Consider the following 16,436-nt stretch of genomic DNA (forward strand, 5'->3'; position numbering starts at 1 on the left):
TCTCTCTCATCATTGTTGTTTCTATCTCTCTCTCCCTCTCCCTTCCTCTCTCTGAAATCAATACAAATATATATATATATTTTTTTTTAAAGAGAAAAACAAAAGGCAAATGTACCAGGAAACAGTGGGAACAAAGGGAAGATGTTTGTTCGTGTTGAGTGGCCAGCACTGCGCGGCTGGAATTCCAGGAGCAACAATTAGCTCTGAACTCAGCCAGTTGTACTAAATGCTTCCCTTTTGGCTCATTTTCGTGGCGGGAGTGACTGCCTCCTCTGTTGTTTTCTGTGCAGTTTCTCTCCCAGGCAGCTGCCTGCCGTGTTGTTTCCGTTCACGGTGCCTCTGGGACTCGGAAATAGATTGAGTCCTAAGGAGACATTGGAAGGGACGTGCCTGAATGGCAGCTGCATTGTTTGCAAGGCCCCGAGGTGAGAGCTGGATGTGATGATCGGTCCTTCTCCCCACGAACCTCGGGGATTCAGACACAGGCAGCACTTGCAGCTGGTGGTGCCACTTCCTGGGTCAGCAGTGTTTGCCCACAGTCAGGACGCTTCTCACAGCCACAGAGGGTCAGCCCTGGAAGAAGCTCTAAAGATCACCTACCCTAGCTGGTTATTATTATTATTGTAAACATATTCTTATTGATTTCAGAGAAGAAGGGAGCGGGAGAGACAGAAATCAATGATGAGAGTGAATCACTGATCGGCTGCCTCCTGCACGCCCCACCCTGGGGATCGAGCCTGCAACCCGGGCCTGTGCCCTGACCGGGAATCGAACCATGACCTCCTGGTTCCTAGGTCCACCCTCCACCGCTGAGCCCCGCCGGCCGGGCTGAACCTGTATTTCTTGATGAGCTCAGAGTGACTTGCCATTGAACAGCCCCCGGTGATTTCTCCTCCCTCAGCATTTGGACGAGAGGATTGCAGCCCAGGGAGGCCTCGCAGGCACACGGAGGGGCAGGGGGCTTTCTCATGTCCCAGGCGAGGAAACCCGAGATGCATGGAGGCGACAGGATGGCCAAGGTCAGACAGGAGCCGAAGTGGAAGTGGACGAGTCAGCAAAGTCCGGGACGGGGAGGAAATGTGATGGGGGGGGGGAGGCGGGGTGGTAATAGATACACTGTCCAAGCGGAACCACGTGAATGTGCAGTGTAAATTCTTCAAATTATTAAAAAACACACATGCAAAAAAATTCCCCAATTGAAACCGAATCAGGACTGTATTGTGCAAGCTGGGACACCGAAGGTCGAGGCTTTGGAATTAACGCTGCAAATGTCCCTTCACCTGCCTCCTAAAATACAGCCAGCCCGGCCAGTGTGGCTCAGTGGTTGAGCATCGACCGATGAACCAGGAGGTCACGGTTCGATTCCCAGTCAGGGCACATTGCCGGGCTTGTGGGCTCGATCCCCAGGGTGGGGCGTGCAAGCAGCAGCCAATCAATGATTCTCTCTCATCATTGATGTTTCTATCTCTTTCTCCTTCTCCCTTCCTCTCTGAAATCAATAAAAATATATTTAAAAAATAAAAAGTGCTCTTCTCAGTGGTGCTGTTTTGTGAATTCAATGAGATGATGCCTGCAAAGCATTAAACATTGAGCTCAACACCAGTGGACTCCGTTTCTGAACTGGTATCAGAAGCTTCCGGTTTCAAAATGGAAACCATAGTGAGTTAGAGGAAAAACACTTTATAAAAGTTATCTATCCCTTTAAAACTTCTCCCCAAATCCCAAAGGCTTTGGGGAAGGGAGGGGGTTGGGAAAGCAAGTCCCAGGGCTTTAAGGGAAGTGAATTCAGCGGAGGACAGTGGCTCCTCTTTGAGACATAAGAAGAAAGGGAAGATTAATTTTCTCCCCAACTTAAAACAGTGCCTTTGTTTGTGTAATTAAACTACCGCTTGTTTGTGAGACCTGGCAGACAGGCGACATGGGCACATCCCAAATTTGCAGTTGAACAAAACATGTTTTAAGTAAAGCAAGGAAAGCATGAATTTTGAGTTTGCTTGTTTACATTACAGTAGGAGATTATGAGGAAGTTTCAAAAAGCTCTTCGGTTTTCTAAGGAGGACTCCTGGCTTCGAGTTCGTGAGAAGCTTGCCAGGAATTGATACCCATGGAGGCCTAGACGGGTGCTGAGAAGCTCTGAAACCCGGGCACCTCCGGCCCCATTCACCCTGGCCCAGAGGCAACGAAGTCAGCCCTGACGATGTGACGGGGGACTGGGGAGCGGACATCCTGTCCAAAGAGCACAGAGATTTAGAGCAAAAGTGCCCATTTCTGCCATTTTCCTTGGCATGAAAGGAGCCTGGAAAGTCCTCTGAAAGAAACTCACAGAGCTATTGATTGCTGAGCCCTGTGTAATGTCGGTCTCCACCCCTCCTTCCCTTCGTTTTCTCCACTTTTTTCCTCTTTTTTAAGTGGAGCTGGGATTCCAACTCAGGAAGCTTGTCTTCAGAGCCTTGTTCTTTTTTAAAATAGATTTTTGTTGATTTCAGAGAGGAAGGGAGAGGGGGAGAGAGAGAAAGAAGGAGAGAGAGAAACATCAATGATGAGAGAGAATCATTGATTGGCTGCTGCTTGCATGCCCCCTACTGGGGATCGAGCCCGCAACCCGGGCATGTGCCCTGACCGGGAATCGAACCGTGACCTCCTGGTTCATAGGTGGACGCTCAACCACTGAGCCACACCGGCCGGGCACATCAGCTGCTGTTGATTGCAGCTTGTATGGAGGTGAAAGATGAACCTAGGTCAGTGATGGCGAACCTATGACACGCGTGTCAGAGGTGACACGCAAACTCATTTTTTTTTTGGTTAATTTTTCTTTGTTAAATGGCATTTAAATATATAAAATAAATATCAAAAATATAAGTCTTTGTTTTACTATGGTTGCAAAGATCAAAACATTTCTATATGTGACACGGCACCAGAGTTAAGTTAGGGTTTTTCGAAATGCTGACACGCCGAGCTCAAAAGGTTCGCCATCACTGCCCTTGGTGCAGGGCCCTACATTACCAGTGATGCCTTATCAATGTTGCAGAGATGCTGGTGATGGCTACACGGTACACATCTAAATGTTTGTAGATGATTCCTTTTTAAACAGCAAGAGACACAGGCCACCTGACCGGTGTACACGGCGGTCCCTGGCGGTCCCAGGTGGCCACAAACCAATTAAGTCGCGCTCTCCCTGAAATTGCTTTCTCAGCCAGGATGGAGCATGATTGATCACAAGTCACGCGCTACACGTGTTGGGCTGAAAGAGTTTGCAGGTAAATCTGGCCCCAGGCCACGCACGGCCACTTCATCTCGCCGCGGAAACGCCACGTTGAGTGGCTACGTGAAGGGGAAGCCACTTTATTCTTTGCACGGGGAGATCCCCCAGCTGGGTCTTGCGTTTGTCCACGCTCGGGGCCTGGAGACAAGAGGGGGAGCTGGTCTTCCTAGCAGAGCTGAAGCGGGGACTCCGCCTGATGAGCGTTCTCACCTCCTGTGGGTTGTAGGAATCGCCAGTTTGGGTTTTCTTGGCTTTTTTATTTTTCAATGGCAGTTGACACTCAATAGTATGTTGGTTTCAGATAGCGCAGGGGTTGAGACATTTACATACCTTACGAAGTGATCCCACCTGGCACCATGTATAGTTATGGCAGTATTACTGGCTGTATTCCCTAAGCTGCACTTAACATCCCCATTGACTATTCTGTACTTCGCAATCCCAGCACCTTCTCCAAACTCCCTCCACTCTTCCAGGGGGTGGTGGTGGTGGTGAATATACTTTTATTGATGTCAGAGAGGAAGGGACAGGGAGAGAGAGAAACATCCATGATGAGAGAGAATCATGGATCGGCTGTCTCCTGCACGCCCCACACTGGAGATCAAGTCCACAACCCGGGCATGTGCCCTGACGGGAATCAGGGAATCGGACCGTGACCTCCTGGTTCCTAGGTCATCGCCCATCCACTGAGCCAGGGCCCGATGGGCTTGCCAGGGAGTTTTGAACCAAGGAGACCCAGATGCCCAGGACTGGCCAGGACCAATGACTCTGACGCTGTGCAGGCGCAGCCGGGCATCGGCAGGTGCAACCAGGGCATCCCCCTTTGCAGCTGTGGCTGACTCCGCGGGGCAGGCAGTTGGAACCCTTGGCAAGGCCTCCTCCTGAGGAAGCTGCCGGGACTCATGCCTCCTTCAGGGCTGGCCCCCAGCCCGCGGCCCGCGGCCCCCAGCCTCGTGACCGGCAGCCCCCACGCGCGATCCCAGGGCGGAATCCAGCGCCGGTGCTCGCGTGGAGCAGCCCTGGCGTCGTCACTAACCCCCCACGCGCGCCTCCTGGCAAACAACCCACGCGAGCCCAGCACCGAGGCAGGACCACCACCCTCCCAGCCCCGCCGGCGCACCCCATCCCCCGAGGCTGAGGGCGCATGCGCAGACCGAGGCCCGGCGCGGGAAGAGCGCGGTGGGCGCCTGCGCAGCGAGGGCGGTGCTTCCGGCCGGCGGGGGCGGGGCCCGCGCACGTGGTGGGCGGGACTTAGGCCGCGACCCTTTCCGGGATTGCGTCCGTGACCCGAACCCGGCCGTGACCCCCTCTCTGGCGGCTCCTGTATGGCCCGGCACGTGTTTCTCACGGGGCCCCCAGGTAACCCGCCTCGTCTCCGCCTCCCGGAGGCTGAGGGGTGCGCATGGGGGCGCGCGGGGAAAGGACGCGCAGGGGGGGCGTGCCGCGCGGGGGGGTGCGCATAAGGGCGTGTGGGGTGGGGAGGCCGCCTGGGGCGCGTGGGGTGGGGTGGGGTGCACATAGAGGCGCGCGCAAGAAGAGGACTCGCAGGGAGGAGTGAGCGGGGGAGGGCGGGGGGGGATGCGCATAGGGGCGTGTGGGGCGGTGGGGGTGCGCATAGGGGCGTGTGGGTCAGTGGGGGTGCGCATAGGGGCGTGTGGGGCAGTGGGGGTGCGCATACGGGCGTGTGGGGCAGTGGGGGTGCGCATAGGGGCGTGTGGGGCAGTGGGGGTGCGCATAGGGGCGTGTGGGGCGGTGGGGGTGCGCATAGGGGCGTGTGGGGTGGTGGGGGCGCGCATAGGGGCGTGTGGGGTGGTGGGGGTGCGCATAGGGGCCTGTGGGGCGGTGGGGGTGCGCATAGGGGCGTGTGGGTCAGTGGGGGTGCGCATAGGGGCGTGTGGGGCGGTGGGGGTGCGCATAGGGGCGTGTGGGGTGGTGGGGGCGCGCATAGGGGCGTGTGGGGTGGTGGGGGTGCGCATAGGGGCGTGTGGGGCGGTGGGGGTGCGCATAGGGGCGTGTGGGTCAGTGGGGGTGCGCATAGGGGCGTGTGGGGCAGTGGGGGTGCGCATACGGGCGTGTGGGGCAGTGGGGGTGCGCATAGGGGCGTGTGGGGCAGTGGGGGTGCGCATAGGGGCGTGTGGGGCGGTGGGGGTGCGCATAGGGGCGTGTGGGGCAGTGGGGGTGCGCATAGGGGCGTGTGGGGCGGTGGGGGTGCGCATAGGGGCGTGTGGGGTGGTGGGGGTGCGCATAGGGGCGTGTGGGGCGGTGCTGCGCGCATAGGGGCGTGTGGGGCGGTGGGGGTGCGCATAGGGGCGTGTGGGGTGGTGGGGGTGCGCATAGGGGCGTGTGGGGTGGTGGGGGCGCGCATAGGGGCGTGTGGGGCGGTGGGGGTGCGCATAGGGGCGTGTGGGGTGGTGGGGGTGCGCATAGGGGCGTGTGGGGCGGTGGGGTGCGCATAGGGGCCTGTGGGGCGGTGGGGTGCGCATAGAGGTGCCCGGGGTGGGGGCTGCCGGCCTGGGCTCTGGGAGCTGGCCATCTCCCTTCTCAGATTATGGATTCTGTGAGTGCCCTCGTGGGTCTCCTGGGCACTTAGCATTTCTCCCAGGGTCAGCTGTCCCCCCTGGACCCACCTAGGAGGCCGTCTCTGCTCCCGGGAGCCCACTCTGCCGGCGCACAGGGCAGCCTGACAGCCGGGACTCAGTGGGGTTTTCTTTCTTTCCTCAGGTGTTGGGAAAACAACTTTGATCCAGAAAGCCAGCGAGGTTTTAAAGTCCTCCGGGGTGCCCATCGATGGGTTCTACACGCAAGAAGTCAGGCAAGGAGGCAGGAGAATAGGATTCGACGTGGTCACGTTGTCCGGCCTGCGGGGACCCCTGTCTAGAGTCGGGTACTGAGATTTCTCCTCTCGGGTGGTGCGTTCCCCCTGGGCACAGCGGTGAGCCACGTGTTCTCTCCTCCCTGGAAGAATCTCAGCCCCTTGGAATTCGTAGAGCAAGAAAACAGGTTGAAGTCATCATCTGAAAAACAGTATAAGAATACCGCCTTTCGCTCAGGCTTATTCCACGGGCTGATAAGCTCTTCTCACGCGTGATCCTAGTCCCGTCTCTCATGATGCTTTGCAGGGCTGGTGGGTGCAGCAGCTCCCCGGAGCATGGGGGTTGGTCCCACCAGGCCCGTGGCTGATGGTGGGCACCCTTAGTGGTAGCCCTGCTCTCAGCTCTGCACACTTCTGCTGTTTGTTTGTTTTGAGAGAGAGAGAGAGAGAGAAACATTGATCAGTTGCCTCCTGTATGCACCCTAACCAGGGATCAAACCCGAAACCTAGGTGTGTGCCCTGACCAGGAATTGAACCCCCAACCTTCTGATGCTCCCATCCCTGAGCCACCTGGCCAGGGCTGGGGGTGGGTTTAAGGATGACGTAGCCTCCGTGGAAGGTCAGAGGTCAGTGGGGTAGCCAACCACCAGAAACCCGTGCAGGGGCCTTTCAGCGGGACTCACTGTCTCCCCAGGGCAGGGCCTCCGCCTGGAACACGGGAGTGCCGGGTCGGGCAGTACGTGGTGGACCTGGCGTCCTTCGAGCAGCTGGCGCTTCCCGTCTTGCACGTGAGTGTGGGTTCTGCTCCTGGAGCCCGTCTGTTGCGGTGCATTGTGGGAACTGCTGGCCCTGGACCGCAGGGGCTTTGCGCTTAAGGAGAGGCCCGTTGAGCATTTTACAGTTTAAAAGTCTTGCCCTGGCCGGTTTGCTCAGTGGATAGAGCAGGGGTCCTCAAACTTTTTAAACAGGGGGCCAGTTCACTGTCCCTCAGACCGTTGGAGGGCCGGACTATAGTTTAAAAAAAAAACTATGAACAAATTCCTATGCACACTGCACATATCTTATTTTGAAGTAAAAAAACAAAAACGGGAACAAGTACAGTATTTGTATTTGCATGTGGCCCGTGGGCCGTAGCTTGAGGACCCCTGGGATAGAGCGTCAGTCTGCAGACTAAAGGGTCCCGGGTTCGATTCCAGCCAAGGGCGCATGCCCGGGTTGTGGGCTCGATCCCCAGTAGGGGGCGTGCAAGAGGCAGCCAGTCAGTGGTTCTCTCTCATCATTGATGTTTCTATCTCTCTCTCCCTCTCCCTTCCTCTCTGAAATCAATAAAGAAATATATTTTTTAAAAAAGTCTTCAAGCGATTGAGCTTTGATAAGGATCCGCCACATAATTTGCTGTCGCTCTGAAGTATAAGTGGATTCCTTGTCACATAAATTCAGCCCTGGCCCTGCATGGGTGGGGGCTACTCAAGGATGGGAACCTGAGGAGCTGGGGGTCATTGGGGCTCCTGGCCCCACCCCTGTTCCTAGTGGGGTTTTTTTTAAATATAGTTTTATTTCAGAGAGGAAGAGAGAGGGAGAGATAGATAGAAACATCAATGATGAGAGAGGATCATGGATCGGCTGCCTCCTGCACGCCCCACACTGGGGATCGAGCCCGCAACCCAGGCATGTGCCCTTGACCGGGAATCGAACCCTGACCTCCTGGTTCATAGGTCAATGCTCAACCACGGAGCCACGCCGGCCCGGCCCTAGGGGGTTTTCAAGGACACGGAGTAAAGTCATCGGAAAGGGGATCCAGGATTTTAAAGGACACAACCCCGCTCACTTCTTTCTTTTAACCAAGACGCCTTTTGTTTTAATTTTTCCTTCTTTCCACCGACCCTCATGTTGCAGATTATGAGACACAGGCCTCTGCCTGCAGCCTCCCCCCCCCCCCCCCACAGGGTTATTAAGAAGGGCTGAGGCCTGTCTCATGGCTCTAAGCCTCAGGCACGGGGCCCTGCCTGCTTCCTGGGTGTTTGTAAACACACAGTGTGGCTCTTATTGAACTGTCCTGGGGGAGGACCAATTGCCCGGAGAACTAGGAGGGTCAGGAGTGGGGTTTTCCGGGTGGGACAGTCTCCAGGGCAGAGGAATTTGCAGCGACCTGTCTCGCGTGGACTGGGAGGTGCTCTGTCTTCCTGGCGTAGCTCACTCCCTGGTGTGACGTTGCTGCGTGACTGGGGGGGGGGGGGGGGGATGCCTAATGGGCCTTGGGTCCCAGCGACCGTCTGTCCTCCCAGGCAGGTGCCGGCAGCAGCCCGGGGCCGAGAGTGTGCGTCATCGACGAGGTGGGGAAGATGGAGCTCTTCAGCCAGCCCTTCGAGAAGGCTGTTCGGCAGACCCTGGCCGCCCCGGGGACCGTGGTCCTGGGCACCATCCCGGTCCCTAAAGGGAAACCGCTGGCCTTCGTGGAGGAAATCCGGAGCCGGGCGGACGTGCAGGTGTTCAGTGTGAGTACAGACGCCGCCGTGGCTGCGGGCGGCGTGAGTGGGTGACCTGAAACCGCAGTGGCTCTCAGTAGACCGTGGCTTTGAATGGTCCCCCTTTTAGCTCTAGGACGGAGTGTGGGTGAGCCTCCCTTTCGAGGAAATGACCTCCACTCCCTGTGCAGACAGACCTCAGGGAGGCCTCGGGGCCCAGCTGGCTCTCCCGACTGAGGCTGGTTCTCAGACGGAGCAGCCTGGATGCTGAGGAGCCCCCACCTCACACCTGGCTCACACCTGGCACCCGGCTCATCCTTGGTCCCTGGTCCTACTTCATCGCATACCTCACCCCTCCCGGCCTTGCGGGCTCTTGTTCTAGAACAAGCATGTCAAACTCAAAGGCTAACACAGCCCCAATAAACAAGGCAGGCGGCCCATGGGCCACGAGTTTGACATGCTTGTTCTAGACCAGTGGTTCTCAACCTTCTGGCCCCTTAAATACAGCTCCTCATGTTGTGATCCAACCATAACATTATTTTCGTTGCTACTTCATCACTGTCATGTTGCTGTTATGAATCGTCATGGAAATATCTGATATGCAGGATGGTCTTAGGCGAGCCCTGTGAAAAGGTCGTTCGACCGCCAAAGGGATCGCGACCCACAGGTTGAGAACCGCTGCTCTAGACCATTGACGGAGGCACAAAGGGAGGAAAGGGGCTCTGAGGCCTCCTGCTTCCCCCGCAGGTCACCAAGGAGAACAGGAACCTCCTCTTGCCGGATATTGTGAGGTGTGTGCAGAGCGGCGGGAAGTGAGTGATGGGCTCGCCCACCTGTCCAGCAGCCCGGCCCGAGGGCGCTGGGTCCCTCCTGCCCCCCCACCCCCCCCCCCGCCCCCCGGCTCTGAACCCAAGTGGGTTTCTGCAGGGAAAGCCTGCAGGTGTTTCCCATAAAGGGTTCAGGGGGCGAGTCGGCCCGCACGCTGGCCCCCCGCAGGCCTGGTCACGGCCGTGCGTATCCCTCGGCTGTTTATTTCCTCTGCGGTTGTGCGGCTGATTGGGGTAAATGCTGAGATGAGGAAGGTTCCGGCACCAGATGGGATCCGCCCCAGTGAAGCTGATGAATGTGTGTGGGGGAGGGGGGTGACTGCCTCATCTGTTCTGCACTTCGCCAAAGTGAAGCCCTCCCAGGTGCGTCTGCATCGCGTGCAGCCTGAAGCGTGAAGTTACTTGATTTTTAAAAAGGATTATTTTGAAAGAAGAGCCTTTCGGGCCCTCCCCCCACCATCTTTTACTGTTTCCTTGTTTGCTTATTACTTTGTGAAATAAAGGGAGCGTGATGGTTGCAGACACGTGGGTGCTTGTGTGGAGGGATGCAGCGTGGAGCGGCCCCTTGGCGCTCGGTAGGTGTGGGCGGGGTCAGGGGTCAGACCAGGGCTCCACCTTGGCCCGGTCCTTAAACCTTTCTGTGCCTTGTTTCCCGCCCCGAAAACGGGAAATGTGTCGTCACGGGGCAGCTGTGGCCACCATGGGAGGGACCCCCATTACCCCCCGCTTGCTCCCCGGGGAGCCCAGGCCAGGCCGGGCTGTCAGATGGCGGTGGAGAGAGAGGGACAGCCCGCAGCCGGCATGGAGGAGCCACTGGTCCCCGGAGTCGGAGGCTAGCACTGCCCTGGAGTGGTCGGGGCTGTGGTGTGATTCAGTTTCGTGCGTTCTGGTGATTTCTGGTGAAGATCTAGGGATTTCTGGGACTTCTTAGCAGTTAGCATTAGCTACAAACCTGGCTGGCGTCGGTGCCGGGTGTGCAGTGAGGAGTGTGTACGACTGTTTCCACTGTAAGTGTTTCTAAGTACTGCTCTTCCGAAGGGAGGTTCCGGGGGAGTGATGGGTCCCTCAGGGCGGGAGCCGGCCTGCAGCTCGGCCCTGGGACACAGCGGGGGAAAGTCCCAGGATCGGCCCAAATGCTCCTCCCAGGAAAGGACTCATTTTAAGAAATGACAAGTTTCGGCAGAACGCAAAGAACTGGAAACAGCAGTAACTACAAACCCTTTAATTCCAAAAATACAGGCGTGTGCAGGTGGCCGGGGACCCGGTGGGGACTCCTTGGCCTGGGGAGCAAGCGTGTGTCCCGCGAGGACCCGGCCCGGCGGCTTTGGGACGCCGCTCTGGCGAGTGGGGCACCGCGTCCTCCCCGGTGGTGTCCGTCCGCCCGGGCTGCACGTCCAGCTCTCACGCGGGGATGTGGGCTGTCACACGGGGCCGTGGACATGGCTGCATGCACGTCACCATTCACACGCACCCAACGTCGGCGTGGACGCTACAGAGCAGGGAGTGTCTGCGTGGACGTGACCTCAGCACCTGGCCCGTGGCTGGTGAGGTGGGGTGGCCACTAGCTGCTCTTTCTTGGTGACGGGAGTGTGCAAAGGTCAGCTGGTCAGCATGCGGGTGTCGGATTCCGTCGGGCCGGGAGTGGCGGATGGGCTCTGGGCTTTGGTTGAATCCAAATTCTGGAGATTTTTGGGTCTCATTCCTGCTGTAGGGCAGTGGGCGGGAGGCCTGGTCCACTGGTTTTGTCCATCGTGTGAGACATTGTTCAAGAACCTGAGATAAAGTCAGTTTCCACACCAGCTCTCACTCGTCCACGGGGAGGGCCCACGTGGATGACAGTGTTGGCTGCTTTTGGTTTTGGGGGGAGCAGAAGGGAGAGGAAGGCAGGCGGAGCCGTGGGGCACTCGGTCTCTCCCACTGCGGGGCCCCTCCTGGCCCTACTGCTCGTCCGAGGCGCTGTGCTGGGAGGCCGTGTCGTCCAGGCCCATGTCCTCCTGGCTGGCCCTCCTGCAGACCACACCGAGGCCCGCGGCCAGGCGCCCGCCACGCTGCCCCTGCTCGGCGGCCTCGGTGGGGTCGCACGGCTCGGAGAAGTGCTTCCGGAGAGAAAAGAGAAGCTACGGCTCAGCAAACAGGTACGGCCACTTCCAACGCGTGTGCGATGCTGCCTGCCCAACCTGCTGCCCGCCAGTGGCAGGGGGTGAGCGCAGGGGGACCCCAAGGGGAGGAAGGGGGCCTGATCCACCTCCAGTAACTGCCCCGGGGCCGTGAAGGAGCCTGGGAGCCTACAGTCCGACACGGATGTGCGTACCCCGTGCCTCCCATGTGCCCTGACGCCTCCCGCCCCGGGACAGGAGAGGCGGCCGGGTGCCGGGCACGCGTCTCCGTAGCTGGCTGGAACCCTGGCTGGTGACAGTCCCCTGGGGGGTGTCCCCGGAGCTCTCTCTAAAGTGTAAGCAGACAGGTAGGCGGCCTCGGCACTGAGCGGACCTCGCGCGGGAATGGGTGGCGATGGAACCCAGTGCTGACGTGTGCCCTGCCCTGTCCCTCAGGTAGGGCGTGGCGTGGTCTGAAGAGAATGAGGTGGCCCCCACTCCCGCTGCTGGATGAGGGGGCACACCCCCAGGTGGGTGCAGGCTCGGGGACTGAGCTGTGATACCCGCCTGCCTAGCGTTACCCAGGGCGTGACTAACGTTTGTCAGCCTCAGCGCGGCAGACGCCTCCTGGCTGACCTGTCATCTGTCACTATCGGGGGAGAAGGGGTCTGGGCAGCTGGACGGGCCACCAGCCAGGATCCCGGCCCCCGGGCGCCCCTTACCCTGGTGGCCTGGCCGGCGGCCCGGGCCGAGGGGCCGAGCGCCAGGTTGACGCTGCTGGAGGACTGCGTGTCGCTGGTGGTGCCGCCCTCGGCGGCCGAGAGCCCCGAGATGACGAGGGCGCTGGAGAAGCTCCTCTTGCCGAAGAGGAAGCTGAGGGTGGAGCTGCTGGAGGAGCCCAGGCTGGACCGGACCAGGGCCTCGGCCCGCTCGCGGACGCCCAGGTGGCCGGTGGTGGCGGGCGGCGGCTGCGAGTGCAGGGACGCGGCCGAGGAGCGCAGGGAGAGCCGGCTGCCCTCGAGCCGGGGGGCCAGGCCGTGGGCCGACGAGGACGTGGGGAGGAAGGCCGGGCGGCTCTCCAGGATCGGGCCCGACGAGCTCAGGAAGGGCGGCCTTGGGCTCAGCGCCCCGCGGGCCTGGACAGACTGGCTCCTGCCCTTCCTCCGGCCTTTAAAAGAAGCAGCGCGGGTTGGCATGCGGGTGGGCACCCACGTCAGTGCCAGGCAGGGAGGTGGGCGTCCTGCTCTGCCTGGGCCCCACGGAGGTCTCCCTGAGAGCCGCACGCTGGCCCAGACCCCCGCAGCCCCAAGGCCGGCAGGAGGCATGGGTGGGGGCAGCAGCCAGGGTGAGGGACCCGCCCCGTTTGCCAGGACTTTCCTGGCTTTGACACTGAAGTCGCCTGTTCCTGGGAGTCCTGGTCCAACACGCCAGCAGCGTCACCCACCCCTGGTCACTAACCCCTGTGCCTCCCACACGCAGTGACAGAACCATGAAAGGGGCCACCCCCATGAAGCTGCCTGGGCCGCAGGCCGGGGTTACCCCGCTAGGGGGAGCGTGGCCGCCTGGCGTGGGGGTCTCACGGGGCCAGGCCCCTCTGCAGAGTCCCTACTGATACTCGGACAAGTTCCTCTCGCAGAGGAAGGGGAGGGAGGAAGGGACCCGGCGAGTGAACGGGGACAGGATGTTAGTTTCCCTGCAGCCGGGCAGGGCCAGGCATCTGCTGGGGTTTACGCAGCGCGGGCTATGACCCGAAGGCTCGGCCGTCACGGCAGGTCCGTGCCGCTGCCACTGAGGGAGGACCACCCGGTGCCCAGCACATTCCAGAGACACATTCTGAGCCTCTCAGCAACACAGGCCCTGGGGGTCACAGGGCCCCCCGGACTCTCTCAGCAACACGGGCCCTGGGGGGTCACAGGGCCCCCTGGCCTCTCAGCAACCCCGAGTCCCGCTGCACCCACCTGTGCTCCGTGTCCCTTCCCGGGGTGACCAGTGGTGGGTCCCCTCTTTTCTGGGCTGCTCTGTGCCGCCCTCCTGGCTGCCCCCACTCGGGGCGCTGCTGCCGCCTGCAGACGGGGCCCCCCCTGCGTCTCCGTCCTCAATGTTGCCGCCTGCACGCTGCTCAGCATGGCAGTCCTTGCGCATCCTGTGGTGGAGAGACGCTGCTGGGGTTCTTTCTCCCCAGGACATTCTAACACCCCCAACGCCCCCACCCACGTCCGCGCCAGGAGGAGCTGCGCTGCGGGTGAGCTGCACGCCTGGGCGGCAGGCGGACAGAGGGCTCTGGTCCCCAGATCTCGGTCTAATGAGGAAACCCTCACACCCGCTCCCGTGAGCTCTGGCCTCAACCTCCACAGAACCTCAGCTCTGAGCCGGAGGACAGGGGCCACATTCAGACAGAACTTCTTGAATTCACTCCAAATAACCAGAGACCACCCGCCGACCAGCGTGGCTCAGTGGTCACGTGTTGACCTATAACCCAGGAGGTCATGGTCGTATGCCAGGTCAGGGCACATGCCCAGGTTGTGGGCTCGGTCCCCAGGAGGCAGCTAATTGATGATCCTCTCATAGTTGATGTTTCTCTCCCTCTCTGAAATGAATAAAAATAGAGGAAAAAACAAAAAAACTACTAACCAGTGACCGACACAACCAGGGGAGGAGACTGAGAGGTGAGTGCTGGGGACCCCGGCCTGGTGCCTAAGGCAGGTGTGGGTCCTAAAGACCCCGAACCTCTGCAGCTGCGAGCGCTCACGCAGGCGCGCAGCGCGGGGACGTGGAAGAGAACGGACGCCCCTCTGGCTGGGCTGCTCGCCGACCAGCCCCGAGACTGCTGACTGAGACGTGTGATCTGTAGGTGGCGCGTGGGGGTGGTGGCTGTAGCCACATGAGAACGTGGCCGTGGCCGTGGCCGGGAAATCCCAGCTGGAAGCCGAGCGCGCGTACCGGCCCCTCTCCAGCGACCAGGTGATGCTGTGGGGCCGGGACCTACCTGAGCCACTTGGTCCGGAACCAGGCCCTGAGGCCGTCCAGCGTGACGGGGCCGCACCAGAGGCCCCTCAGCTGCCGGTGGGTGCCCAGGTAGGAGGTGGTCAGCGGGGAGACGTACATGGGGTAGCCCAGGGGCTGGTCGCAGGAGGAGCAGATGAGGTTGCGCAGCACCTGCCGGTTGTTCTGGATGCTGCCGCGCTCCGGGTTGCGGTTGCGCAGGAAGATGAGCTCCTGCTGCTGCCCGGCCCACAGGGCCCGCACGCACTCCTTGTTCACCTGCGGGCGGGAGGGGGCGGAGCAGGTGGCGGCGGCCGCGCCCTGGGCCCACCTGCAGCCAGAGCCGGGCTCCGGCTTGATACCCATGATGCCCCGCTTTGGCCCAGAGCCGGCTGTGTGGCCGGGCACCGCGCAGGCCTGCCCGGGGGAGCGATGCCACTCCCAGGGCAAACGCGGAGCAGAGGAGAGGAGGTGAGTGTGTTTCAGCCAGTGGCCAGTGGTGGGAAGATTACGGAAGGAGAGCCCTTGGGAAGGAAGTTCTCGTGCCCAGGAGTAGTTCTGAGAGAAAGATCTGGAATTTTAGGGGATTAGAAAGTCTTTTTTTTTTTTTAATGGGGTGGGGGGAGAAACATCAATGATGAAAATCGTTGATCGGCGACCTCCTGCACGCCCCCCACTGGGGATCGAGCCCACAACCCGGGCATGTGCCCTGACCGGGAATTGAACCCTGACCTCCTGGTTCATAGGTCGATGCTCAACCACTGAGCCACTCCGGCCGGGCTTTAAAAATAAGCAGATGTGCCTCTACCAGGACTTGCTGAGGCCCTCGCCTGTGCACTGGTCATCGGAGGCGGGAGTGGCCACTCTGAGACTGACTGTGAACAGACGCCCGTGCCAGCCCCGCTCCTGCCGCTCACACCCCGGGCCCGGGTGCCGGGACCCGCTCGGTACCTTGATCACCTTGAAGCGGAGGAAGCTCCGGTGCAGCATGATGACCTTGTACTCGTCGGCGCCCTCGTCCACCACGTGCCGCAGGGTGAGCAGCTCCGCCCTGTTGGCGAGCACCGCGCCCCGCCAGGCCGGGTCGCCCTCGTGGCAGATGACCACCGTCCGCTCGAAGGACCGGATGGCCTCGAAGAGGACCGCGGGGTCCTCGTACTCGTCCGGGCAGGTGAACTGGTCCTGGGGGGAGGGCGGGGCCGAGGCTGGGGGACGCGGCCAGGACCCACTCCCAGGCCTCACCCTCTGCTCTTTGGACCCTGAGCTGGACAGAGGACGCCTCGTCCCACCATCCCAACCGCTGGACTTGCCCGGGGAAGAGCTGCGAGGCTCACTTTTCCGGGACTTCCCAGGACCATGGGGCGCCTCTGGTTGGTCCCCTTCTCTAGCCAACTCCCCCCCATACTCGTCAGCATCCCCAGCCCTAACCGCTCTGCAGGGCAACCTGCGCTGGCCGGTCGGGAGCATGTGGGCTGCCTCGGTACTCCGTCCCCAAGTCACAAACCCCCTTGTGAACGTCGCGCGGGGAAGGGGACCGCGTTGTCAGAGCTGAATTCCTCTCGTACGGCTTCAGGCTGGTCCTTGTAAAGGAGGGTGCTGACCTGGTGGAGCTTGAGGGCCATCCTGATGGCCGGGGCCACCACCTTCTGCAGCAGGTCCATGTCGGCGAACACCCACTCGTCCCGGGCGGCGACCCTGAAGTCGCCCTTGAAGAGGGCGTGGAGGCCGTGCAGGAAGGAGTCCAGGCTGCAAGACAGGGTTTCTCAGGGAGTGTCCGTCGGAGCTGCGTCAGGGTCAAGTCAGAAGGTGTCCCAGCGAACGAAGCAGAGCTGTGCCTACGCTGGGCTGCCGTGCAAGGCTGACCTGGGAGTCAGTGTTCCAACTCACCTGGTATTTTTTTCCAAAGATTTTCTCGTGGGTTTTGAGAGAGAGGAAGGGAGAGGGAGAGAGTGAAACCCATCACCTGCCTCCTGCACGCCCTACACGGGGGATAGA

At 60.5% G+C, this 16,436-nt stretch overlaps 2 protein-coding genes across 3 annotated transcripts in view; one reads left to right on the plus strand and one right to left on the minus strand.

Moving 5' to 3' along the window:
• The first annotated feature begins 4,485 nt into the window (after positions 1-4,485).
• Positions 4,486-9,885, plus strand: NTPCR (nucleoside-triphosphatase, cancer-related). Of its 2 annotated transcripts, none has more exons than XM_081114320.1 (5): positions 4,486-4,618; positions 5,981-6,143; positions 6,766-6,859; positions 8,357-8,566; positions 9,284-9,885. In XM_081114320.1, exons 1-5 carry the CDS (start codon positions 4,585-4,587, stop codon positions 9,350-9,352), a joined length of 570 nt encoding a protein of 189 aa, XP_080970446.1. In that variant the 5' UTR covers positions 4,486-4,584; the 3' UTR covers positions 9,353-9,885. The 2 variants fall into 2 exon arrangements, with proteins under 2 accessions (XP_080970446.1, XP_080970447.1); XM_081114321.1 differs by having other exon boundaries at positions 6,839-6,859.
• Positions 9,886-10,569: 684 nt separating this feature from the next.
• The window catches only part of PCNX2 (pecanex 2), a gene marked incomplete at its 5' end in the record, with an annotated part of 58,401 nt that continues 52,534 nt past the window's right edge, over positions 10,570-16,436 (minus strand). The window contains 6 exons of the mRNA XM_081114324.1: positions 10,570-11,459; positions 12,182-12,627; positions 13,418-13,602; positions 14,446-14,720; positions 15,393-15,623; positions 16,043-16,187. Of these exons, the coding sequence (XP_080970450.1) occupies positions 11,301-11,459; positions 12,182-12,627; positions 13,418-13,602; positions 14,446-14,720; positions 15,393-15,623; positions 16,043-16,187 (1,441 nt within the window). The 3' untranslated portion in view covers positions 10,570-11,300. The remainder of the gene's footprint in view (positions 11,460-12,181; positions 12,628-13,417; positions 13,603-14,445; positions 14,721-15,392; positions 15,624-16,042; positions 16,188-16,436) is intronic.

The sequence above is a fragment of the Myotis nattereri genome (genome assembly GCF_964212035.1).
Source record: "Myotis nattereri genome assembly, chromosome: 20".
Taxonomy (NCBI): domain Eukaryota; kingdom Metazoa; phylum Chordata; class Mammalia; order Chiroptera; family Vespertilionidae; genus Myotis; species Myotis nattereri.

Coding starts and splice junctions, on each gene's coding strand:
- NTPCR (XM_081114320.1), top strand. CDS start 4,585: ATGGCCCGGCACGTGTTTCTCACGGGGCCCCCAG. Junction 6,860..8,356: donor TGGCGCTTCCCGTCTTGCAC/GTGAGTGTGGGT, acceptor CTGTCCTCCCAG/GCAGGTGCCGGCAGCAGCCC. Junction 8,567..9,283: donor CGGACGTGCAGGTGTTCAGT/GTGAGTACAGAC, acceptor CTTCCCCCGCAG/GTCACCAAGGAGAACAGGAA.